The 27,170-nt window shown below is 40.2% G+C and overlaps 2 protein-coding genes and 1 long non-coding RNA gene across 7 annotated transcripts in view; 1 reads left to right on the forward strand and 2 right to left on the reverse strand.

Moving 5' to 3' along the window:
* Window positions 1–1,201, reverse strand: part of LOC114858251 (transcription factor-like 5 protein) — a 4,312-nt gene extending 3,111 nt beyond the window's left edge. For all 5 annotated transcript variants that reach the window (XR_003786350.3, XM_029155221.3, XM_029155220.3 and 2 more), the window contains exons 1-2: window positions 950–1,201; window positions 33–579 (exon numbers count right to left, since the gene is read on the reverse strand). Coding sequence is in view for 4 of the 5 variants with exons in the window: in XM_029155221.3 (XP_029011054.1) it covers window positions 33–579; window positions 950–1,055 (653 nt within the window). In the remaining variant the exon portion in view is untranslated. The remainder of the gene's footprint in view (window positions 1–32; window positions 580–949) is intronic.
* LOC129604321 (uncharacterized) lies at window positions 1,153–11,141 on the forward strand. Its single transcript, XR_008695124.1, has 4 exons — window positions 1,153–1,263; window positions 9,949–10,137; window positions 10,222–10,851; window positions 11,001–11,141. It is a non-coding gene; the product is annotated as an uncharacterized LOC129604321 (long non-coding RNA).
* On the reverse strand, window positions 1,464–27,152 carry LOC114858249 (uncharacterized). The gene is made up of 17 exons (XM_029155215.3): window positions 27,034–27,152; window positions 26,257–26,326; window positions 26,104–26,172; window positions 24,849–26,004; window positions 24,493–24,730; window positions 24,053–24,319; window positions 23,776–23,950; window positions 11,573–12,101; window positions 11,175–11,334; window positions 10,981–11,094; window positions 10,696–10,833; window positions 10,375–10,537; window positions 9,666–10,275; window positions 9,418–9,571; window positions 9,235–9,324; window positions 8,956–9,151; window positions 1,464–8,383 (listed from the first exon to the last, which is right to left on the reverse strand). Exons 3-17 carry the CDS (start codon window positions 26,138–26,140, stop codon window positions 2,001–2,003), a joined length of 10,410 nt encoding a protein of 3,469 aa, XP_029011048.1. The 5' UTR covers window positions 26,141–26,172; window positions 26,257–26,326; window positions 27,034–27,152; the 3' UTR covers window positions 1,464–2,000.
* Window positions 27,153–27,170: the final 18 nt, after the last annotated feature.

A 27,170-nucleotide genomic window follows, 5' to 3' on the forward strand; every position in this document is an offset into this window, starting at 1 on the left:
GTTGTGTCCACACTATTTTGAGTGAATCTTACTTGTTGAGAACTGCTGACTGAAGATTCTGTGTTCTTGGCATCTCAGCAGACATGTTGTTAAATCTTTTCTCCAAACAAACTCTAACAGCTGTTCTGGATCGATTCTGTGAGGTGGCACTACTGCTGCTGCTGCTGATGATGATCGGACTGTCTTCCCCTCTGATCTTGGCCAGAACATAACCTGGGACGTCTCCGTATGAAACCGGTGTCTTTTCTCCATAGCCAGGCATCAGCACAAAGTGCTCCTCAGTTGAAGTTGACAGATCAATAGCATGTGTGGCTGGAGAGGGGGAAATCCCTGTAGCAGGGTGAGCTTCAACATCAGGTCCATCTGGAGGCCCCGGTTGTGCCTCCATGTTGGCTTGGATAAGGTGTTGAAGGTGCGCGTATTCAGCATCTGTCATCTCCATCAAACCAAGCCCAGTCGCAAACATGAGCATGTGGTCGTGTGTCCAACGTCCACTGTGGCTCAAAGAGCTGCCCAACAGAGTCGCAGGTACATGTATGCTTTGTGCATTAAGTTGGTATACGGGGGTGGCTGCACAAGCTTTGAAAAAGAAGGAGGAAATAAAGAATGCACGCAGCTCGGCGATAGGTTTCGTAGTTAACATACTATAACATTTACGTGACGTGTAAGTTAAATAAACTAAACAAACTAAAAGGTAAAATTCAGATATTTAGCGCGAGCTTCAGAAGCTAGCTCGTAAAATCACGCTAGCGAACAAGGAACATTAAGCTAACGTCAACGTTTGTAACGTTTCATTTAATAGAGTAATAAAGTTAAGTAAAGATTAAAAAGGTTCAAAAGATGTTCGGTAGTTTAACATTAAATCAATCATGTTAAAAGACGCTAAATAAACATCATTATTCGCTTATCTTATGCATACGGTACTTTATTCACGTTTAACCCAGCTTACCTGCTGTATAGACGGGAACGTTAACTGACGTCGGCGCAAAGCTCCCGGGAATACGAACACTTAAGTGACGTTTATAGTGCTTATATTCACATTTAGCAATAACCATAAGTCGGTGAGCAAAGTAAAACTAATCTATTCAACAACCTATAATTTTTAATTACGTATTAATATTTTCCCCCAATTAAAAGTTTTCTTTATCGCATCAGGTCGCCACATGGACTGATGTTGCTCTGGTTCCTGACGCAGCCCCTCTCTGAGGGCATTGAACCCGTGACCTCGGCGACAGGGGCGCGAAGGGGGCAACACCAAATACAGTTAATATAAAAATACACGCAAATGTCACAATAATTAGAAGGAAGCTCTGATTTTCCTCTTCATCAACAGTTTGATTTATTTCCAACAGAACATAAACATTATTATGCTGGAGCATTTGAATAGTTTTAAAAGTAAAAGAATGCAACACTACTCATGTAGCAATAACTCAGTCAACAAAATTGAATTTACGGAAACAAAAAAAGGTACAGGTGATTTTTTATTGACTTCTTGCATTCTATAAGAACAATTATATAAGCCTAATCTTTATCAGTAGTTGCATCAAGACTATTGACATTGTGCCTACGTTAAAACAAAAAAAAATCTGTTCAATGTTTGTACAATACATTGTCATTCCCATTAGTGTCACGTAAGAATGCATTTGCAGATCAATGTATGAATTGAAATACATTTAAAATAAGGACAGGCATTTTGTCTTAATCAACTAACAACATATTGAACTTAGACAAATCTGAGCATTTCCTTTTCAAGTTATAAACAATAATTTTCATGGCTTTCACTATATCATTTTAAAATTTCAATGATACGTGTACAGATATTTGAAAAGAAAAATATGCCTTAATATCTTTATCAGATAACTGTGTTGTTATATTGTGTGTGTGTCTAACTTGGTTTGCAATTGTGTTTATTTCCATCAAGGGTCTAACTTTGAGTTGAACTTTTTTTCTCTAGGTGCACCAGGTACTGATTAGGACTGTGTTAGGACCCTGTTTTTATTTTACCAGTATGACCTTTTTCCTGTTCCTGCTGTCCCTTTGAACATGTTTCTTTTGCGAATCGCTGGTCTAGCTCTATTCCACTTCCTCTCTGTACTGTGACCTATTTGTTCAGGTTTCTGTCTGAAGACATCAGGATTGTTATTCAGACTATTGGGGAAATGTATGAGACCTTCTGCAGGAGTGGGAAGTAAAGCAGCTCTATGTCTCTGGGGTTTTGCTCCTGACTCATTTTGTGGGCTCTCAAAACTAAGGAATGGTTTTCCACCACTTTTTGGGGCTGGAGGCCTATTGAATTGTGCACAATGTTGCTCACTGGGACTTTGAGGTCTGGCCGACTGGTGAGGATTATTCGGATTATGTAATCCTGGTTTATCAAAATGTCTCATTGCAGGATGACATCTCTCATCACTGTGTGTTTGACCTCTCTGCCCTGGTTCTCTATACCTCATGCAGGGCTCTCTGATAACATGCCCAGGGCCCCTTATATCTGGTGGCTGCATGTCAATCTTCATAGGTTGCTCCAATCCCCTTGAATCTAAACCTGCCCCCTCCATGGTTGTATTCCAACTCCCAGGCCTTAAATCCAGTCCTCTTCTTTCTCCTCTGAAATCATGTTCAAATTCTTGCCTATTTGGTCCATGGCTTTCCATACCTACACTTGACCTTTCAAATGCCATCCCCCCACGATCTGAAAACCTCCCGACAGACTGTGGAACTTTAGCATTTGAATTCCTGTTCTCAGGCCCTGGGTGTCTTAAATCTGAACCCCGCAAAAATGGTTTATGTACGCATTCCACCTCAAATCCTCTTGCATGTGGGCCTGGATTTATCGACTCTGAAACCCCTCTATGATTCAAAGGCCTTTTCAGATTTGGCTCTTTGATGTGTCCTCTAAAGTCATTTCCCATATCTAATTTTCTGGGTCCTAGACTAACCCTATCATAACATTGCCCTCCATTATCTGGATCTCTTGTCCCTCTAAAAGATGTCCCTGGCCCCCTTCTGTCTGGCCCAGAAATCCCTCTATCAGGTTCTTTCCAATTATTTCCAGGCCCCCCCCTACTAGGTCCTGGGTACACCATATCTGGATTATCATGCAGGGGTGGTGGATCCTGGCAAGCTGTACGACTCCAATCATCTCGCCCTGGAAAACGCATATTTGACCCTTCCTCTACAGGCCCTGGCTCCCCAGGGCCTCTCCAATCACCATGAGGACCTTGCCTACTAAGATCTTGGTCATACTCATCTGAACCCATGCTACCATGTCTTTTGAAGGTATCAGCTGAACCTTCTAGTTCATTTACAGTCTCCATATTAGGTCCTCCCTTATCTAACCATTGGTTCACTGAGTCTGTGCATATCCATCTATCTCTCTGATTTAGACTTGGGATGTCTTTTCCTCGGCCTCTAACGCTTCTCCTCATAAGAAGCTTTGGACCTCTAATGGGGCGGCCTATTCTTTCAAGCCCTGGAACCTTTATATCTGGAGTTCCTTGTCTAGGTTTTAACACCGCAAATTCAGAATCTCCCCATTCATCTCGTCTATTATGTGGTGAACCTTCTATATTTGGTCTGATGCCTGGGTCTCTAAAGTCTAAAAAATTTGATCTCCTCCAGTCAGATCCGAATTCTTCCTTATATAAACCTCTTCTTTCAGATCTAAGTTCCCTAAAGTCTGAGCCTTTGGGTTGATGTCTATCAGGCTCTGGAACCAATGTGTCTGGACTTCTAAAATCCAGACAATTTGGACCATCCCCTTGACCCCTGATAATGCTTTCTGACTGCACTGGTCTGAAGCATGAAATTACCCTATCAGGTTGCTGGCCCTCCTCTAAGAGTCTTCTTTCTTGTTCAGACCCCCCACACTGTGCACCTCCAGGAAAGCAAGAATCTTTTTTTATTTCGTCCATATCTGGAAGTACTCGTTCATTTACAGGTCCCCTAAAATATAAACCTCTTTGACCTGTCTTATTGAGCCCTAAACCCTCCATACCTGGTTCTTCCAGCCATGGTCCCATAATGTCAAAGCCTCTCACAACAGGGTTTCGGCCCTCTATATTTTGATTTCCACATTCTGGTCCAGGGCCCCTAGAGCACAATCCTCGGTGTGCTTTACTTTGATGTCCTGAACCTTTTGTTTGTTGACCAGATCTTTCATGACCAGGGCCTTCTATATATGGTGCTCTCCTGTTAGAACCATGTACACCAGATGTTTGATCTCCTGGTCCTATCCTGCTGTGCCCTGGTCTTTCCAAAAGGGGACCTCTCCATTCACAACCACCTCCCATTACGTTTGTAACCCCTGGTCCTCTGCTATGAGGCTCTTGTCTATTAGCAGTCGGACCTTTGCTTTCATGTCCTATTTCCTGGAAAACAGGACCTAGCACTTCCATTTCAGTCTCTTCATTGTCCATAAAGGGGCCTGTCCTTTCATCTCTTGAATCTCTAAAGTTTGGAGTTCCTGATTTTCTCCAGTCACCCATAGCAGGACCTCTCCTGTCAGGCCCTGTTCCAGTCAAAACTGGAACGTTTAGTCTTCCACTATCAGGTCCTATATCCCCCATTGATGGACCTATTCCTTTAGGTCCTTGTCCACTAAAGGCTGGACCTTTAAACCCTCTACTGCCAGGTTCAAGACCTTGTCCCCAGTCATCTGAGGTTGCAATTGCCCTTGTGTCCGCCCTAGAACCCTCTGCAGCTGGAATTCTACTTTCAGGTCCAGGTCCCAATACGCGTGGGCCTTCTGGTCCTCTTCGGTCACTTCCTGGATTTGTCATACCAGGACCTCCCCTTTCAGGACAAGGTCCCCTGAAATCTGGACCTAGACCTCTTGTGTAATGCCTTCGGCCCTGATTGCCATGTCCTTTCATTTCAGATCCTAAAATTTCCATGGTTAAGCTTTTCCTTTCAGTCTCTTTATTTCCAAATTCTGGTGCAACAAATTCTGCACTCACTGGTCTTCTTTTAGGGCCTATATTCTCCATGTTTGGATCTTTCCTATCATGTTGGTGTGCCATCCATTCATTTTGATTAAATGGCCCTCCTTGTACTGAACTTGAACCTCTCCAGTCATCTCTTATGACTGATTCTGGGCCATTCCAGTGCATATCATTAATATGTGGATCCACTGACTCATTTTGATTCTTCTGACCACCCATATCAGCTTCTGGACACTTCCAGCCTACATTTTTTATGTTTTGCTTAGGACCACTGTAATCTTGTCCCATTTGTTCATTTCTCCGGTCTAGTCCAGGACCTTGTATGTGTGTCCATTTCATGTCTGTAACCACGTCTTGGGCACAATCTGTGCTACTAGTTTCTGTCATATCTTGCTTGCTTAACTCATTATTAGTACCACCCACTCTGTAGAAGTCACTTCTTCCATGTGGTTGAAAATCTTTGTCTGAGCCACCAAAAGATGAACCTGGAACTCTTACACCTCCACCCCTGGTAAAAGGACTCTTAACCTGAGTATGTAGACATCCATCTCTATTATTTTGTGGCCCCACAAAACACTGATCCTCTACTACTGCCATCACGCTAGACTTGCTATCTAGGCTTGTTATCTGGGAATTTGTGACAGCCATTAAAGAGTTTTGTACTCTGATGTCTTGTTTGCTTTGTCCAATATGCGAACCATTTGCTTCTAGGTCCATTGTTTGCATACTAGCACTTTCCAAATTTTGCACTGTGGAATATTGAGCGAGAAATCTATCAGTCTTAAGATACTGAAAACCTGGTTCTCTAGTATTTGACTCTGAACACTCCATTCCAATCCCTGGTTTTTGTATGTCTGTTCCAGAACCCCAAATGGTGGGACTCAAACCTTGCATGCCTTCACTTTTTATAACAGGTCCAATTCCTGTCAGTGATTCCCTGTGACCAAGTTCTTCCATACCTGGTCCAGAAAACTTTAGCACTGGGTCTATTTTAGGTTGTAATGCCTGCCTATCTGAGCCTGTATATGACTGTGAATGATGGCCCTCTTGACCTATCATTTGTATATTCTTCAACCCTGAATTCACCCCCTCTGTCAGTATATCTACTTCTTTCAAGCTTTGGTCTCTGATACCTGGCCTTGGACTTGCAATGGTAGACCACACTAAATTAGATAATGCTGCTTGACCACCAATGGATACACAATTATTTTCAACCTTAAGAAGTGGCATTTGGACACTGTCAGGTATCTGAGGATTTTCTTCATTCTTTATGGAGTCTGTCTTTTCTATGTCACTAGGTTCCACAAACTGTGGATCTGGATCAGGGCTCTCAGGAGATTCTCGAATAGGTGGATCAGTTACTCTTAGAGGAATTGGAGTATCAAGTTTCTCCTTAAGCAGGGTTTCCTGATTGAAGAACGTGAATGATCCTTTATGGTCAGATTCTTTGTTTGGTGGTTCGGAACTCTCAAGCTTCACATTGTCAAGACGTTCACTTGAACATGGAGAATCAGCTTTATCAAGGCTGTCAAAACCTTCACATTTTAGCAGATGTCCATCATTTTTAATAGTAACAGAGGTACCCGATGAAGTGTTACTCCCAATGTTAGAAGCGGTGGCATCATATAGAGTATTTGTATGTTTTGATTCCTCAAAGTCATGTGGTGAAGCTGCTCTGTGTTCTTCAGGTGAAAGAGATACAGAATGTTTTTTTCTAGGAGATGATGAGGATCTTCTATGACCACGAGAATGATGGCGTGCACTGTGCTCTTTTCGATGGCGAGTCTGACGTCCTGACTGGTCTCTACTTCTATGCCTTGATTTATCCCTTTCACTTCTTTTATGTCTTTCACGTTCCCTACGCCTCTGGGAGTGTGTAGGGGAACGTCGCTGTGACTTTCTTGAAGGACTTCTATGGCGGTCCCTTTCACGATGACGCCTTTTTGGTGATAGCCTTCGCTTTCGGCTGTGGTGTGAATTTGGAGATGCGCCCTTACGATTGACACTATGCCCAGTTCTAGTAAAAGATAAATTACAAGTCTTCATATTGCTTCCATGAAAAACATCCTCCTGAATTTCATTAAATAGAGATTCATCCTCAGGGTCATAAGCTACATCAGAATCTTCAATCTCTCCAGCAGAGGAATACTTGTCACTTTCCTTTGCAAGTTCCTGTGTTTCATCCTGCACTGTAACTGTATCATCTTTCGACTTGGGACTAGCAGCTGTGTTGTCTTGCTTAAGTGTTTGGGAATTCACATTGGATTTGTCTGCAGTATCTGTAGCATTGATGGTCTTGTCTGTTGTCTGAGATGACAGCTGGCTGACAGGCAATGATTTTTGGGGAGGCGACATTAGAGAATCAGAAACAGAAAAATGGGCCATGAACATACCCACAGCCTCCCTCTGTTGACGCAGTGCCTCCTCTTGCTCCTTTAACTGACGTTTTTGCTCCTCAATCTGTTTGTTAAGCTCCTCAAGCATGCGCTGTTGTTCTGTCAGTGTTGCAGCTGAGACAACTACGGTGCCTGTTGGAAGGTTTGGTATTGGAGTAACTGGAGTGGAGGTTTGTGCTGGAGTGGAAGTAGCAGATGGTGCCACAGTATGGGTGGTTGAGAATGGTGTTGGGGAAGATGGGGAATCTAATGTTTGAATATGGGACTTGGTATTACTTCGAATATCTTCAAAAATAGTTTCATCCTCTGGATCATAAGCAACATCATCATCCACCGAGCCTGATAATGCAGAGTTATCTATTTTATGTTTTTCTATCTGTGAAATAACCTTTCCGTATCCTTTTCCTGGATTGTACTCCTCCTCTGGATCATATGGTCGGTCTAAGTCATTTTCCTCGTGTTCTATTTCTTTAACTTTAGATTTCTGTCTCTGTCCATATTGTTGCACAATTGGATCCACCAGTGACTGAGACACTTGAGGAACAGGTATAACCTTATCACTTGTTGTTGTAGTAGAACTTCCATCAGAAGAGTCAGTGGAGTTACTTTCCTTATTGCCAAACAAACTCAAGATAGTCTGTAGCGGAGTTTTAGTTTTAGTTAAGGGATCTGTGCTAGAAGTTGTACTAGAGGTGGACTGAGTAGCTGCAACAACAGCTGAGTTAGAAACAGGGGGGGCTGCCTTGATGGAGATCAAAAGAGATGGCATGGTAACTGAGCCAGAGGAGGAAGAGTCTGGTGGGGACACAGGGCAGGATAGTAAACTAGAATGCAAGGTGCTAGAAGGAGTCTCTGGATCATAGGGTTGGAATATCTCTAATTTATCAGAACCATAGAGTACTGGAGGTTTTGGAATCCACATAGGATCTTTCGGCATGTGAACACTGGGTCTTTTCTCTTCAATTTCTTGAAACAACATTCCTGTTCGCTTGGCTTTCTGGACGATTGCTAGACCCAGAAGAAGATTAGGTCTGTTTTTTTCAAGTCCTGTAAGACACAGACACGCAAAATAAATAAATAAATAAACAACTCTGTTGTTGCTGGTACACGAGCTATGGAGAGATTTGTTTACAATGATTCATTTGTGTCCATCATGCAAGGTAACTCCTTGATTTTGGAGAGATTAATGGTAATAATTGTCGCCACACAACAATGCTGTTAACCACCTGCTGACAGTTTTTTAGTACCAAACTAAAACTGACGCAATCTAATATAGCTTTCGTTTATATTCAGTTTTTGTTGAACCTGTTTGGAAGTAGTGTTGAGCAGAGACATCTCTTGTCATCATTACATCCAATTTAACACAATAAAAAATTTTGCAAAGCATAGTATCATGTTTATCCTCCGTTAAGCAAAAAAAGAAATGTTGTAATACATGAGTTACTGTTTTACTGAATTTATGTAGGTAGAACAGCAAAACCGTCAGTTATTACCATATAACAAGTTTAAAAAAGTAGTAAATATAAGATGTCACAGTAAATATAGAGCACTTTTACCAAGCCAAATAGGGCAATTGTATATTTAGGAAGACCTAAGCAGTAGTTCAATTGAGATCATACCTGGTCCAACAAGAGGCTGTAGTATGGACGGGATTGTTTCCTTTGCACTCAGTGGAACAAGGTATACATCCTTAATTGTATTACTGTTATTGGCAACCACACCAAAACGACCTCTGCTGCTAAAATAGGAAAACAGGGAGACATAGGCCACCTCCTCTTCCTCTGTTGCAGGATGAAATCGGATCACACACAACTCCTAAAAAGCAAAAGATAAAAGATGATATACAGTATTATATATTATTTTAGAAAGCACAGACAAAAATGCTGTATATTGCTTACTTTTGAAATTGAGGTCTTTAATTTCACAACATAATCCCACACTGTTTGAGGCAAGATCCGTCCTCCAATTTGTATTGTATCGGGCAGATCCTACACAGGGAAAAAAAGACAACTTTCAGTGATAATGGCTGGGGTGTTTAACATAGTTCTGTGATTAAAAGGCATTACTATAAATTTTTATACCGCTTTAAGATTTTCAGCACATCCTGAAACCAGGTATGCTTTTGTGACAAACTTGGCTACAGTAAGCATGTTTAGAAAGCCTTTCCACATGATTTCTTGCTTGGCCAAAAATTGAGCAGTGTCACCATCACGTGGGGATTCTGAAATCATAGTCCTAAAAGACAAAATGCACCAGAACAATAAAGATAAGCTAAATATTACATAGAATAATTAATATAATGAACTTTGTACTGCAGTTCTTAAAGTACCTCATAGATGTGGCAAACAGTCTGGAATCTGCTGAGGAAGATGGTTTCATTAAGATGGATTTGGGTAAGATTTTCGTGGATGGTAGTAGCGATGTTTGTGTAATAGACAAGACAGAGCTAGTCTGTTTGTCAGGGGCAGGAGTAGCTGTTTTGTTATGTGCTGTGCTACTAACTGACATAGGAGGGAACCTGCTAGCAGCAGTACGAGGGTCACGTCGTGTGATGGTTACGGTGGAGACAGCTGGAATCACAACAGGTGCATATGTCCTCTTTGGTTTTGTAGAACTGCAAGTGTCTTGATTTGGAGATGCAGTGTAGTCCATCACAGGAGAGGCAGGGGAGTCCAAAACAGGAGAGGCTGGAGAGTCCGTTGTGGGAGAAGCAGGGGATTCTGCAATAGTCAGTGCTGAAGAATCAATGATAAGGCGAGAGGTTGGATCCATCAGGGAAGATGCTGGTAAATCCATGTCAGGTGAGTCAGGTGGTGCATGAAGGGGGGAATCGCCTCCTGCAGATCGTCTCCAAGAAGATTCAATCTGTTTATTTGTTGTTTCAGATATCCTGGATTTTTTCTTTGCTGGTTCATCCTCGTCGTTAGCTAGCATCTGGCCTTTGAGAATTAAAAAAAAAATAGTATTATTTTTAAGCCAAACTCCCACTGGTTGGATGGTCAGTAATAATATTTAACAAACAGTATATTTTAACTTACCTGTACATATCTTGCATTTCACGTCAAAGAGGTGAGCTTTATGCTCTGATGTTGTGTCCTTCAGCATACAGGTGAGAATATCTGGTGCAGCTCTTCCCTGGTTTGGCTGATTTGTTCTGGTCTTGGGAGCAGGAAGACTTTTCTTCTGTTCTTGAGATGTAACCTGCATTAGTACCAATGCACAATAAGACTGCAACTCAATAAGACCCACACTCTATAAACCTGCACAAGAAAAGCCTGTGCGGAGCAGGAAAAACAATGCAGTGCCTATGTAAAATTTGGCAGTCACAAATATTTCATGCAGATGTAGTAGGTACGCACAGTGCTATAGGATCTGCTATCAGGTCTTTTGTCTGGTCTTCTGTCCGGTCTAGCAGAACACGGCAAATTGGGCAAATCAACCTTCACGGCTTCTGGCTTCAGTAGTGTAGTCGACACCTTAGCAGAAGCATCCTTAGCCTAAATAACACAAGCCAAGTAAGACAATTTAAATTTTACCACACAAATAAATGTTGATCCTTCCTTCTCTTTATGTATGCTTTATGTCAAGTATAAACATAGTATCTGATTTAGATCCTGTTGTGTTTACAGCAAAATACCCTTTACCTCTGTTTCTTTTGTTTTAGGTTCTGGTGCTTTGGTGGCCTGCATGTCCTTCTGGCTCATCCTGACCAGTCTAAAGGGACTGATCTCTCCAGAAACAACCCGATACAATAAACCCTAAAAAGAACAAATACCCTGACTTGACATTTCGCTAACAATCACAAAACAGAAATGGGGATTATCAGCTTTGAACAAACCTTATTTTTTGGGTCTTTGAGATTGAACATTATAGTTCTGTACTTGTTCATGTATTTGCTGTCTGTGTTGCGAAATATGTCAAACATCTCCATCTCGAAGCTTGCAACAAGCTTCGTAACTTCATTCTCAGACATCTCCAAATCCTCACAATCGCTCAACCTTGAGGAAAAAGAGGCAGTTAGGCAATGAGTTCGTAGTTATCTAGTAGCTTGAAAACACAAATGTACAGTTCAGTTGTTTACAAAGTGGGCTCATCTACAGATTTTGAAAGATTTTACTATATGTCCAACAATATTCATATATTCATATATATTATACATATTGTGTCAAACATTCTACAAAGGGCTCAACATTTAAACTTTGTATAAATCAGTTAGGTTCGCAATACCAATCTTACCTTTTTAGCAGGATGCTGGTGAGAGAACGCTGAATGCTCTGTCTGACCTGGTTATTGGGCTGAGAGGGCCTGGAGGATGGAGCACTGGGTGCGGGGGAGACAGGCAGAATTCGGGTTTCATTCAGCAGCGCAGGGGTTGATGAAGTTTTCTGGCCTGATGCTGTTGCTGATACGTGGCTGCTTGATGGAGGCTGAGCCCCAGCCTGTTTCTTTGGTATGACATATGTGGTTTTTGGGACCACAGGAGCCCCCGTTTCATGTGGTTGAGATGTTAAATTGGATGAGGAATGCTTAACAGGAGAAGTTGTTCGAACAGGTGGTGTTGAGGCATCTAATTCAGCAGATTGTTCCTTCAATTTTTCTTTGTTATCCAAATCCTTTGCTTTTTCTTCAGAGTTTCTCTGCAGTGGATCTGTCTCACTGACAATCTGGGAAGAGGGAGCATCATCTGTAGCAGTGTCCTCTGAAGACGGCGGTAAGGAAGTCGCAGCCTTACTCTCAGCTTTCACCTCTATAAAGTTCTTTTCAGCTGTTAGAAAAACAAAAGTGGAGCATTTTGAAAATTAGGACATATATCGTACCAATATCTGAAAAAATAACTTGAAACATTAATCTATCAAGTTTTTAATGTTTAGAAAGTTTAGTCAGGACTAAAGATCACTCTCACTTAAGCTGCTATATAATTAGATGCAGGGAGCTTCTATGATGCACTGGATTCTATTTTTCACACCTTTCTACTGTTTATCAAATTGCATACTTCCCTTGTACGATGCGTTATTTTTTTATCTACAAGTAGATACTGGCCCAACAACATGGCTGTGCCTTACTTGGTGCCTGTTGCTGTTATTGTCTCTTTTTTATTGCCTTTCTCGTCTCATCCCCAGTGGGCAAGGCAGATAGCATCCCGAGCCTGTATGCCGTGAAGGGAGTTTTTATTTGATTGATTTTCTATATTATAAAGTGTTTTTGTGTTCTCCAATCTCTTAAACCTTTGTAAAATGCAACAAGAAAACCTGTTGTGAATTGATGCTGCTAATATATCTCATGTGCAATAACAATATGTCAGATTAATACTTATGTTGTATGTTATGGACACTATGTTTCCCTCACGTCTAAGAGAGCACTGTGGACAGACGCCTAGGCACAGAGCTCTCTGGAACTTTGTGTGTTTCTTGGCTTTTTGTGTTATTTTGGAGGCTGTAATAGGATTGCTTTTAGAAGAGAACACATCTTCAATTTTTCACAACAATATGGAAATGTCACTGGTCACTGATTCTATTTGGGATAGTGTGCATCTAAAACACACTCCAGCTACAGGGTTTTTTTGTCCCCCTCCCCTTTAGTAGTTACATCCCTCCACAGACTAACCTAACACTTTGCAGAGCTTATCACAAGTTTAGAAAAAAAATACTTGGGCGTGCTGCTGGTCATATTGGTGGACTTTAACAGAGCAAACCTCAAAAAACCAGGGACAACAACACTTTGGATCGCTGCTACACAATAATAAAAGATAATCCATTATCTGCTCTGTACCCTGTGCTGCACTAGAGTTTTCTAACCACCATATGATCCATTTTGTTCCCACACACATGCAGAAACTACAGAAATCTACCAAGCTTGTAATAAAGACTGTGAAAACATGGATCAGGACAACAAAACAGGCGCTTCAGGACTGTTTTGCTTATACAGATTTGAGTGTCTTTGCGGCTGCAGCCTGTGATGTCCTACATCTGATTTTGTGAACTACAAGACTGCCTCTCTGTGCCAAGTCCTTTTGCACATTTAACAATAAGTACCCATGGTTCACTGCCAGGCTGGAGAGGTCTGTGATTGATGCTGTAAACATGGAACTACACCCTATAACACCTGGGGACTTCTGCTAGTCTCCTGTCTGTCAGCGTTCAACACAATCATCCATGACATCCTCTGCAGCAACCTGTTAGAGCTCTGTGTCCCCTTCTACATGCCAGTGGATCAACAGTTTCCCGAAGCCAGTGGGTGATGCTGGGGCAAGTCACATCTAAATCCATAGGGATATGTCCTATATTCACTACCCTTCTCACTGAAATGAATAAATACACCTTCACACATCCAACAGTGAAGATACTAAAGTTGGCAGAACTTGTATTTATGTTTTTTGTACACTGTATTTACTGTAACATCTGCCAAGAGAGATTCCTTGCATGTGCTTCATGCTCTGCCAAATAAAATAAACGTATTCTAATACTCGTTACCAAGTTTGAATTATTTTCGTAATGGTTTATTTTATTTTTTGACATCAGACACGTCGACTTTTTGATTTCTTATATTAAAGTCCAACAAAAACTTAATATATCAAATTGATCATGCATTTGTTTTTTTGTCATTTTGCTTTAGGATTCCTTTACTTCTACAGTTAAGAAAACGTAAATGTGCATTTGCATTAGTTTACTTTAGTCATTTAGATAGCTTTGAGCATATGTGCTACTATAAGATTCCTGAGGAATTACCACAGGTCAGAGACCAGAGTCACTATCACAATTTCTAACAGAAAAATGGAATTATCTCATGTGCATGAGGCAGATCATACACATAGTAATATATCCGGTTTCTCAAGGTTTGTCAAATCAAGTTTGTTGGTACCATGATGTTTCTCTCATGTTCATTGTGCTTATGAAGGGTTTTTATTATTATAAGAAAGGATAAGATACACACTTTATTGATCCTGTTGTGGAAATTGTGTTCTCTGCTTTTGACCCCTCCCTCATGGGCTGCCACATATAGGCTGCCACACATGGGGGCTAGCTAAAGTGTTTGCTCAAGAACACAGGTGGGATTAAACTGGTTTTCTGCTTCCTAGGTTGATGATCTACCCCAGGGGTGTCCAAAATCACTCTTCATTGTCCTGCTAGTTTTCTAACTCTCCCTGCCCCAGCTAATACTGATTACATTGACCAGATGTGTTCAGTCAATCAGCAGCTAACCGACACACCTAATTACTGTAGGGTAATCAGCAGGTACAGTTGGAAAACCAGAAGGACACGGTGGCTCTTGAGGACTGGAGCTGGACTACCCTGTTGTAACGGCTGAGTTACCAGGCCACCCATAAAACAAAGCATTTAGTGTGAAAATTTCATTTGTGTGGAAAAAGAGCAGACCTGGCGCTGTGGTCACCAACCAGATGCATAAAACATACATTTCAACACTGAATACACATGTATGCACTTCACCCTTTCTGTGATGCACTTGTACGTCAGCCATTTGTGCTCCAGATGGTCAAAGAACCCTTCAGCTGCAACAGTGAGAGTGCTGCTGACCTTGGCACTGTTTTCATTCCTTGAATCACTTCTGATAAGTTTTGCACAGCTCATAGCGGGAAAACCCCACAAGATGTGTTGTTTTGCAGATGTTATGACCCCGTCATCACAATTAGCCTCCTTAAAAGTTGCTCAGATTCTACAGCGTGCTGCTCCTAAAACATGGGCTTAAAAAAAGTGACAGCTGACCGTAGAAATTATAAGTAAGGTACATTAGATGTTAAAGTGATACCCAGAATGACTTTCCAAGTCATTCTAAAATTGGTTTGTAAAAAATGATCAATTTCTCACAGATTTTGAGAATCAATATGATTATGTTCTCATTTGTTCTAAGAATGTGTGGGTAATTATTATTTTGGTAAAAACTTGTGTTTTGCCCATCAAATTTAGAATTAATGAATATGCCAAAACATTAGTACCATCTTACAATATAATGAACAGCAGCAGAAGTCCTGCACCTTCTGTGACCTCAATAATAAATTTAAAGTATTATAGAATAATTGCCCAAAAGCGTCAACTTCAAAACTTTGCAAAATTGAGGACAACACACTATTGTTCTGGTGAGTATGTGTGGTTTTACCACACGCTGGCTATCACTTGACAAAAATTAAATCCAGTAAGTACTGTAAATGTCATACAATCCGTAACTAAAGAATCCCCGCCCATCAACAAAACTACTTCACATAAAAAAGCAAATCTCTACTCAGATTTAAAAATAATAAATTATATTACTTTAACCAGATTAATAAAAAAAACTTAATTCAATAAATACAGTCATGTTAAGAAACAGAAAAGAAACAGTTTATGTTTAGACAAAAACTTAACAGTGCGTATTGTGTTTATCCTTTATTGCTTTGTGTGGCAATGTCCTCTTTCTCTCATCTTGACTCACTCCTGTGTTCTGCTGTCAAAGTCCCTAAATAACACCTGTGATGCTACCATATGATCAAGCCAAAAGCTCAATTTTGGAGCTGGTCAGCTCTTAAAACACCACTCTTTAAATTCTAGTTTTACACTTACAAAACGCACCACCACCAATATCTGCACCATATTCCACTCTTAAAGAACCTTTATATAAAGGTACAGCTCTCCCACAAATCCATCTGTTACCCTCATGTTTTTTTCTTATATTTGAGTACCTATATTACTTTAAATTTATTTCACGTAAATGCAGGTGATGTTAATGTTATCTTGCATGTTTTTTATTTACATGCAAGTTTAAACTCTCAAACTTTGAGATAAATCAAAAAAGCCTACTTCTATGCCAGAGCTAAAGTTCCACAATCCAGAAAATGGTTTTAAAAAGTATTAAAACTTGAGTGTGTTACATTGGTGGTGTGTTTAATGTTACCAGGAAAGGTATAAACCCGTGATGGTGTTTATGTGGTTTTAAATCAGACTGATCAGCTGCATCTAAACCTCCAGGTTTCAGTAAAAGCCTAAAATCATTACACAAAGAAGCTCATCTCTCTCCAAAAATCACTCCTCAATCCTCACACTGATGAGCAACTATGCTGATCAAAAAACTGAACCAAACATTTTATTATATGTATTTCTCCCACACAGATTGTCTGACAAAAACAGACAGTAACCATCTCTAAGTATTGCCTCATTTACAGCCGCTTTCATAGTAACTTTCAAACCAGACTTAACCTTTTAAATCCCTTTGTATCATGTATAACTTGATACAAAGCTGACTGATGATTTTGGATTATAGGTAAAGTTTGCTAGACATGGGTGAAGCTTCATATGCATGTGGTGTGGCGTTGTAATCGAAGTTTCTAATAGGTGAAGGTCTTTTCCACAGTGTCAGACACATATGTAATCCAATTAGTAGTATCATTTGTGTTATGTTTTATGTGAATGAGAGGGAGAATGGCCTATTTTTAGTTTTTGCAGAGATGTGCATTGAACACGTGTTTTAATGAACATATGTTCATTATTTAAAAAGCAGGTTAAAAAGGTGGTTTGTGTTTACTGATCACATGCAGCCAAACTCTGGTACAGCTGCTTTACCAACATACTGCTCATGCCACAATTAGAGTGGATCACATGATTTTCTATTAATATGCAGCTGTTCTGATACCAATCAGTATTTAACCAGTAACATACACAACCAGGGAGCCAACTACACTTTATCCTTGCGTTTCACTCATTTGGATAATACAACAACCCGCATACCTTGACTAAAATGACAAAGCTCCACCTGTTAAGCAATCTTGTCAAAATAAAGTTAAAGTTATCCAGGCTACATCTTATTAGCCTGCATAGATGCTTCGGTGTCCACCAGTTAGGAGACCACTGATATAGAAACAGTGGTGTAGCTTTTGTAAAACTTGCGTATGTGTACAAAAAAAAACAGGTCTACTCTCGATTTCCAGTGGGTGTCACAACACAGACATACAAACATAACAATCAAATATTCTTATGTATGTATGATGATAAATCATCTGTTTCAATTACATCCTGGTATGGAGAGTAGCACTTACACCTCAGCAGTCTTCTGACCAGTGTCTTCATTAGATGTATATACCATGTTACAACCTCCCACATCAAATTCCTATGGCCAAAGAGCCACCTGCTCCTGAAGCAATTGACCAACTCTCTACATGGCAACGTTGAGTGTTCTTTAAAAAAAGCATGAACACAGTAAACCCCCATCACTGTCTTAAAGCTGTATCCTCGGTCACAAACAATAAAATCGCAACTTTCATAATCAAATGTCTAATGACCTTCCATGAACAACTCACAGCCAAAAGGCACAGCATGACGTATCAAAATGAATTTAATCTAAGTAGCAGGAAATTTTCTTTTCTGAGTTATCATCCCATGTGAACAAGAACTGTAGAATGAGTGAATCACTGCTTAGGCAGATATTCAAGGGCAGACATCAGAGGATTGTTTGTGGGAATGAGATGAATGTGACGTAGGAGAACAATGTGCACGAAGAAAGAAACACAGAGACATGAAAAATGCACTTGGCTGGAGACACTCTGTTGTCATTTGACAGGGTTCTACTGTCCCAGTTTTTTTGATGGAGAAACATGTCGCCCAGTGCGGCAGTGTGACTCACTGATGTGTATTACGAGTCTTGTAGACTAATAAATGCAAAAATGTATCTCTACAGAGCTCACTGTGGAAAGACATCAAAGCATGATGATGTGTTTTGATTCACGTTCACTCTTCAAGTGAGAACCCTTACTCCTTTTAGTGACATCATGAGTCACAATATAAAACCGAGCATTTGGTTTACAGGGGACTTTGAACCTCAAGGGGCTGGTGGTTGTTAGAACAGACTTTCCCCAAGTTGGGAGCATGTTGGTGTCAACTTGCTGCACTGAGCACAAACTCATTTATTACCCATCTTTCACATGACGTTTTCAGGTACATCACGTACTGTATGTGTTTGTACTGTCAGTTATTGGTGTTCTATTAGGTGGTTACTGTGTATTCCACATTTACACATTTCACAGAATGATATTGTGTAATATGGCAACCTGTGGAAAATGTTCACTAAATGTATAAAAGGTCTTGAAATGCTGGCGGTTTTTTAGAAGTGTTTTCTTTTCTTTGGCATGTCCTATGTGTGACCAGTAGATGGTGCTCTTGTTTTGTAATGAAATGTTTGAAACGTTGATCCACTGACATCGCTTTGGAAAGTACGCATAATGGAGTAACAGAAAACTCAGTGTATGTAATAAAAGAAATGTAGTAATGGGGTTTGAGATAGTTACAACAGCAAAAAACAATCATTATATGCTGAAACTTGACATTAAAGGGTTCTTCTGCACCCCTTGTGCTTTTCAGATCAAGATATTGCACTGTCCCAAAATGACTCGTCACTGCTACAATACTGAAGCAAAACTTCAGAGATCGCATCTAAATTCCATGTCAGTGACACTACCACGTGTGGTCAAAAGGTCCTCAAGCTTAAAACACCTTATTTCGTAAAGAAATTGTAGAGTGTACTGGCAACAAAGCAATGTATTCCAAAAGAAAATTACATATTTCCTCAAATACTAACATGTGCTTGAAAAATGGAGCAGAAGTTATTTGGTCTGACTGAAAACATGTGTAATGTAACAAATGCTATCATGAGTGCAATAATCCCAGAGAAATTTTAAAAAATTAAAAAATGTGACTGGATCAGTCATCTGGGAGCTGTATTACAGCAAAAAACGATTGATAGTAGTGACAAACAGTGGTGTGGACTTCCTGACACCGACTTGTCAAAAGATTAAAATAAACAGTGCTCAGTGAGAACGTTCTTCAGACTCTGGTTGCACTTAATACAATCACCTAGCCATCACAAAATCATCATACCCATGAAACATGCTAGTGCAAATAACACCACAAAAAGAGGTTAGCTGCATATTTGCCTGTTGAATAATTGTTAAATAATATGCAATAAGCAATGAGCTTTAAAAGTGTTCCACAGAATGTAGACTACATCAAGACAGTAAATATTTTCTTGATTAGTAACTTTAGGCCAGTCACAGCCAAATGATGCTTTGTCAAGTGATGCATAACTAAACTGTCATGACTCAATTGTGAGAATGCCCAGCAGCAAAGCAATGAAGCACTGAAAGAAACAGTTCCAGTTCCAGGTCCAGACCAGAACAATTACTGAAGAGGTCTGTCATAATTATCTCTTCTGTGTTGCAAGACATCTTTTTGCACTTACACAGGTCACAAATCTCTCAAATATCAAGATGTCTGTTTGCAATATCACATTTAAAATGAGAAACATGTATTTTTTTTTAAATATTTCTTTACATTTTAGAGGTTGATACTTATTTATATTAATTAGGACATTTTTTCAAACAGTCAAAACAAAGTTTATATTTGTTGTATTTTAATAAAAATTACATTTAATATTTGTTGTATTTTTACCTTTGTAAAATATATACGTTAGAAAAGCTGTAGATTATTTAGATTCAATGGCTTGTTTTAGGAGTATGACTAAGAAAAGTCCTTGCACTTTAAAGTGTATATACTGATGGAAAAGAAAGATGATGCTTCTCAGCTTTCATGGTGCCAACTGTGGCTGAGATGACACTTTGCAGGAAAGCATAAGGCGACACACCTGCCCCACAGACTTGTGTTCATGGATCATTGTCAGCCTGGACCTGAAACCTGTGATACTGTGACACAGCTGCTAGAGTTGTGACGTCTTCCTCCCAAGAGCTAGCGGCCAGAAGTCAAAGCTCTCTCCAGAAAAGTGTCAGCACTTCACAGCTGCACATTAAAAGGGTGATTGGCTCCATGAGATGTGAAGCAGACACAGCTGCTAATCGTATTGATTCAATTCAATATTTTCTTTTTACCATCATAATTTTTTTAATTCTACTAAAATTATAGATTCCTTTTTGCCATCAGTATATATTTAGAGAATTTGTCCAAAAACAATGTGGCTTGCCTCAAATCACTCAAATCAAGTATGGAAACATTTTGTTAAATAAAAGTATACCTCAAGTGAAAGACCATCAAGGTGTTGTATTGATTAGTGTGTCAAATGCTTTGAGAACACGAGTAACGTTTGGTAGAATCTTTCTCGGGAGGCATTACAAACATTTGATTTGACAGAGTATTTTAAATATGATTTACACTAATCGCTGACAAGGAGAATTAATCTGGTGGTAAGTAATATACATCGTAAATATATACAGAATCTTTACTTAGTTTTTGATTATTTTAAAGTGAAAGAAACATCACAAAGCTGGTTTAGTGAGAGATTTGAAAAAGGACAGCCATCAACAATGATGGTTCTGATTGCTGGGGACTACCACAAAAGATATCATTTGTAATTGTTTTAAAACAGAAATTGCCCAATAGTTGGGACGGGTTGGAAAAGGGGTAAAAGGAAACTGACCATGGTTCAGTGGTCAACATAAGCTGCTTTCAAACTCAGGAACCTGACCGTCTCCATACATTACCAGGCATGAGAAAGCAAATGCTCAAGCAAGTCAAGTAATGTCCACGAGCTGATTCAATTAATCAGGTCAGCACAACACCAGAAACTAAGACATATTGATCATGCCTTTTGGTGTTGTACCAGGCTTCTCTCCTTCAGAGAAATGTCTTATGCAGATTTCTAATACGCTGACCTCATGAACAACAGATTGCCACAGTTTTGTGTCATGTTTTTCCCTTATTCCACCCATGGATCGCCCATGTCCAAACAACATAGACTAGTCAGATGGTTTCTGACATAGACAATCACCTGCTGTGTGCTGCATGTGAGAAAGAACAACTCCAAGCAATATCATGCCCAGATCTTCCAGACAGACATGCCCAGACACCTACACATATACACAGTCTTTGTTGCTGTCACACACATATTAAACTTTGTCCTGTAGAGTCCCCTGTTTAACCGAAAGCTTGTTTAATATCATGTGGTCCATGGTTATATGTTTACTAGTGTGCCATGTTCTCTGCTGGTTCCATTTATATTGATTCTGCATTGTGTCGCATGCATGTCTTCAGGTGTGTGTATGCATGCGTGTGCATAAAGAAAAAAAAAAAAAAAACATACGGTCCTTTAAAATCAATCTAAGTTTACACCAGTATAATTCCGGTATAAAAATGATTCTCCTATTTTGTATATATTATTGAATTAAATTGCACATGTAAGATCCACTTTTTAGACATTTTGGTACATTTAACTCTGACATGACTCATGACTCTGGTGTTTACTCACACCAGGTGTGTTAGACGTGTACTTGCTCCTTTATTTACATGTTGCTACTTTGGCCAATCCTGTTCCAGCAAGATTTATTTTGTAGCTCCCCAATTATGTCGACTTTCTGCAAACCTCTCAGAACCAACTGCGGTCCTGGCCAGACAAACGGGGAATAGCAAAACAGTATGTCCAACATATGCATGCACGGTGAAGCTGCAGCATAGCGGTCTATCACAGATAGCAACGTGCTACAGGGGCACAGAGAGCTAAGCCAGCAATGTGCGGGCTGTGCTGCGCGCTACACTCTCAGATTCTTCAGCTAGAAAAGTGAGGTCCATTCACTGCCACCCACTCGATGTTGCTTTAGGCGTTAGCGGGCCGTTAGCTTTAGCCACACAACAAGAAGACATATGCTGTGACCCCTATTAAGTCACTCGCACGCACACACAGAGGTGTGGCGATCAACTTCACTTGCGACAGACTTCTAAAACAGCTTTTTCCACCAGGAGGCTGGAAAAACACACTTTTTGGCATGAACAGTTACAAACACCCTATTGAGACATCAAGGTCCAATTCTTTAGCATTCTTTAGCATGAAAAAAGCATTTGCAAGGTCTTTAAGCGACTTAAGCGACTATTCAGACGGTTACTGGAAAGAACTGTATCCTCGAAAACCTTACCAATTCCTGAAACTTTCGAGTTTGTGTGTTTGAATGTGGAAATAAGTGTGCTTTTATAAGAACAAAGGTATGATATTTGCTCATTGTTGGTTGGAGTCCAGGTGAAACCGCTTGTTGTATGATTCCTCCAGTGCCCACTGCATCGCTGCAGAAGAAATATAACAGCTCCCCTGCCTCCTCTGTACCAGAAACCCAGGGTCTGTTCATTCAGAATCTTACCCCAACCTAACAAAAAGCCTCAAGAATGTGTTTTTATGTGGACTGATGAGAAATAGGGGCAGTGCACGCTAGAGCAGTATAGGATTTCATATAATATCATTCCATAAAATACCTGAAAAACTGGCCATGCAACATGGCAAAAATAGCAGTCATTCCATGGGTTAGGAATCTGGAATTAGTGTATCATTAGTGTAATTCACTTTCATATTTTTATGTAACTACCTAAAAACAAACCAGCAAGATATTGCCTGATGGATGCAAACCTGCCATTTCATGACTTGAGAATTGAAAAATCCATTCATCCTTTTGAAAATTGGCTGAAAAGCTGTGAAAGGTCCATGAGCAAGTTGTAGGGCAAGTTAGAAAGTGGAACATGAAAAAATGCTTATGAACAAAAGTGGAAAAAAATAAGTGTTTTGTGATTTGTTTTGTTTGTAATTAACTGAGCGGTTGGGGGCTGTGTTTGTTCACATTACAGAAAGACCACCTAAATTATTTCATAAAACCGATTTGGTGAGGTCCTAGCACCTTACTTGTTCAAGCCTTACAGAAAAACAGTTAGAAGCACTTTATTATGAGCTGTGTCAAGTGTGATATTTATCATTAAAAAAAGTTGTTGGGGCACCTGATTCTAAATTGTAAAAAGAAAAACAGAAGAAAAAGGTTGGTGATATGTGAGATGTTAGTTTGTTTGGCAATAAGTGTGAAAATGTGTGAAATCATATGCTTTTGTGCACTGTAATGTACGGTGAGAAATCCTTTATGGTTTTGTCAAAGACAAGGCATGTTTTCAGAAAACAGTCTTGCCTGAAGTGTAGCCACACCTTATTACCCATTTAAAGCTTCTTAAAATGTGTGTTCATTATTCACAGTCAATAATTACCATGTATTGGTTTTGTGAGAACTTTTGAGCGTCTACAAGACCTTGAAGCGTTGTGTCCGTCCATGGATATCCCACCTCATCATTACTATACAGCACACACAAACCATTGTTGTGTGTTTGTTATTTGTGACAGTGATTTAGTGTATTTAGGTAGGTGTTTGAATCCTGTGCTGCCAAGACCGTTTGACCATGTTTTGAACATTCATTTTCGCAAGTGGAACTATTTAAAAAAAAAAAAAAAGATACTTACCCACTGCTGACCCCTGCTACATCCCAGTGTGTGTGTCTGTGCGCTCTGCACTGTGCATGTGAATGTGAATGTGTTGCAATGATTCGAAGGAGGAAAATTCAAAACACTAACTGCATTTGTGCACATTTGTGCATGGTGTTTGTGTTTGCACTTCTGCATGATTAGAAAGTGAATGAGTGGTGAATGGTACATACACACTGTGCAAAACTGAGACGATGGTATGCAAAGGGCCTGAACTTCTGTGAGACTGGGGTTGCAGGCTAACGAAGATTCAGCATCTGTACAGCCTTCTTCCTCTGCTGCCTCTTTTTCACCTTCCTCCTTAGCTTTTCCAGCTAACCTCTTTGACATCCTAGTTGACTTCTGACCCTGAGAGACAAAAGTATTGTAAGTCAAAAAACTAATATGGTTTAAGTTTGAGTTTCAAATTTAATGAACTTGACTTATACACCTTAATGTTTCAGTTCTTACCCTAGCATTGCATGTTGTATTGGGAGCCTTTTGTGCTCTTCCTCTGGTCTTGGGCACCTTAGTGCCAGATAGTGCCTTCATAGTGACAGCAGCGTGCTGAAGAATGCAGTCAGTGCCACAATAACCAGAGTCTGGAAGGGCTTGCTTTAAGCACCCAGGTCCAATGCATAGAGCAACAGAGTCATTACTCTCCAAATTATCTTGATGTTCAGGATTTAGCACTGTCACAGAAGCATTCTGTTGATTCCCCTTCTTGTGCAAGGTTTCCTGAAATCCAAGTCTCAACTTACACTCAGAACATACTTCCTTCATGCAAACCAGCCAAGTAAATAAATATGTAATAATACAATGCTTTGATATTTTCTGTCACTCTATTTTTATTCTGTTTTAAAGATTAGCAGTAAGTTTCCTAAAAGTGGTAATCAAAATAAAATTCAAACCTTGATGGCATGCTGATCCTTGTGCCCCTCTCCTTCTTCACCTTGTGTCAAATAATTTAAAAAGCCAAGACCATGCTCCGGTTGCAGGTGAGACTCGGATTGAGGTTCCTTCTTCGTGTTGCAGGTGGGGCAGGTAAAGGCTTGTTTTTTTTCCTCCATGTCAAGACCCTGTGTCTCATTGATACCAATGCATTCACCGTGGAACCACTCCCGGCAAGTGTCACAGCAGATCATGAACCTGAAACAAAAAAAAGGTGAACAAATAGCACTGATTAAGTAGTGAAACTAACAGATGTTCTAGATATGAAAAACTTCTTAACAAGGTTTGCTTAGGAGATCCTTTACAAGAAATATACCTTTTATTGTGTTTTTGTCGACAGATGCAGTATAGAGCATTAGAGTCATAACCCTCTGTGTCCGAGATGCTCAAATACTCTCTTACAGTCTTCACGTCTTTCTCGATCTCCTTCCCCTCCTCCTTTTGTTCCTCCTCCCCTTCAGACACGTCATTACACTGGCCAGGAATTACATCAGTAATCTGGTCTAATTCAGTGTCTACCATTATGCAGTCTGTGCTTGAGTGCTGAGTGGAACTATTATTGTGAGCAGGTGATTTCTCTATTGAAGCTGTGAGTGGATTATTGTTTTTTTCCTCCTCTTGCAAATGCTCCTGCTGTTGCTCAGATGGGTTAACAAGCATCACATCATTGTTGTTTCCCTGTACATCAGCGAAGCTGGAAACAAGCTCCACTGCTCTGCCCCTACCTCTCCCCCTTCCTCTACTCTTTCCCCTTCCTCTTCCTTTGCCTCTCCCCTTTCCCTTGGCCCTTCCTCTTGTACCTTTTCCCCCTCTAGCACTTGTTTCTCCCCGACCGCTGGCAGATGCCAGCTGTTGCTTCATTTGTATTAAAGTCATTTCATCACTGTCCTCTTCTTGACTAGATATTATTACTATGTCCTCAATTTCCCCACCCTCCACACTGCTAGGAGCAACCGGTAGTGACAATTCCATGTCCTCTGCAGATTCCAAAACATCAGACACCACAGTTTCACCAAATGCCTGTGAAGTCAGAGCCTCAACAGCATTAGTAGCGTCCAAAACATTAGAGGCCACCAGTGCATCTGGTATGTCCATTGACAAATCTTCATTACCACCAAGCAGTGAAAAGGCAGTGTGAAAGGCAGACCCAAAATCTTGCCAAAGGCTGGGGTCAAGGCTCCCTGCTGCAGAAGCTTCTAGGCTAGTCTTGCTGTCCACTGATACAGGTGATGATGGGGTAGACCACTCAAGGTCTTCTATAACACTCCTAGTTGTTGGAGTAGTAACAGCCTCAGTTGTCTGGTTAGTTCGCCGACTTCTGCCTCTCCGTACAATTGGAGGGCTATGTGTTAAGTCTCCAACTTCTTCCATGAACTCCCGTCTAGCTATGGTTGAACGCCTGAATCCCCAGGACTTTTTGACCTGTGACAGAGTTGGCCTAACAGTCAGGTCTGTCTGACTCTGCTGTTGCTCTATAAAAAGACAGAAAAGGTCATGGTTAACAGAGAGAAACAAAATTGTTTTCATGTGATTTTACATTACGCTAACTTACACTAAGGTATCAGTTTTACCTGAATTATTACCATCGATGACTCTATGAGTTTCCATTGGGTCTGTGCTGACATCCACAGTTACCAACGCTACCAAAACAGATATTGATGGTTAATATACAAACAAACATCTATTATTTGTTGAACAAGAGTTGGATGAAGAAAAACAGTTACCTGTACAGCTAATAAGCCAGTGACTGCCGAAGCCAGATTTTAAGGTTATGTACCATCAATTGCCGTTCCACTGTGTACACAATATGGGAAAGAAAATACAACAACACACATTAGACTCACAGTTTATTTAAATTACAAATAATAAAACACCTGAAGAAGATTAATTTGAAAAGAAAAGCAAAGTATAAAGTAAAACCAGGAAAGAATGCTCAACTACAACAAGATTTACCGACTGTCAACTCTTAACAAAACCACTTACGAAGGTTTGGAGTTTGGAACAATTAGTTGCAACCATGTCATTTAGCTAGAGCAGCCCTGATCAAAAGACGAGAACAAAAACATTCTTGCTGAAGCCTTTATCTGCAGGTTTCATTTACGAAAGTCGTTTACTTTGTTAGTCGCAGCTGCATGTTTCCACAACTTGCACCGTTCATGCAAACGCGCATGAACATGAGTTATAAATAGGTGAGCAGTCAACAGTGTCGTTGAACTCCTGCATTAGAAAAACAGAAACGAAACCACAGAATTGACTAATAGCAGTGGCAGACCCCAGGTGCTTGCAAAGTCTCAACAACGAAACCTTATCTGTTAAGAAGGTAAAGATGTCGTGTTATTGCCATCTTCCGACATTGTTCTTTGCAGCTAGCTAAACTAGCTGTAACACTACAAGGTAGTAAATAAGAACGCTGCAAATACAGTAAATTTTCACAGGGCTCATCAAATAATAGTGTGTTCCACGTTTGTACATCGACACCACAAGGAAAACAAAAATCATACCTTAGATTTGAACCGTAATTTTCTTGTTGTATTTATATTCATCCAGGTAGCGCAAGTTGTTTAGCAGAGGCTTCCATTTCCTCTACTCCGCTGACAAACAATCTCGCGAGAACTCACAGAGCGCATGCGTAACATTC

The sequence above is a fragment of the Betta splendens genome, chromosome 7, assembly GCF_900634795.4.
Source record: "Betta splendens chromosome 7, fBetSpl5.4, whole genome shotgun sequence".
In the NCBI taxonomy this organism is placed as follows: Eukaryota; Metazoa; Chordata; class Actinopteri; order Anabantiformes; family Osphronemidae; genus Betta; species Betta splendens.

What these genes read in the sequence shown, in the direction of transcription:
- LOC114858249 (XM_029155215.3), bottom strand. Translation starts at nt 26,140, where the DNA reads ATGGAAACTCATAGAGTCATCGATGGTAATAATTCAG. An exon ending in GTGCTGAAAATCTTAAAGCG is followed by an intron (nt 9,325 to 9,417) that starts GTATAAAAATTT and finishes TTCCCTGTGTAG; the next exon opens with GATCTGCCCGATACAATACA. An exon ending in ACAGCCTCTTGTTGGACCAG is followed by an intron (nt 8,384 to 8,955) that starts GTATGATCTCAA and finishes TGTGTCTTACAG; the next exon opens with GACTTGAAAAAAACAGACCT.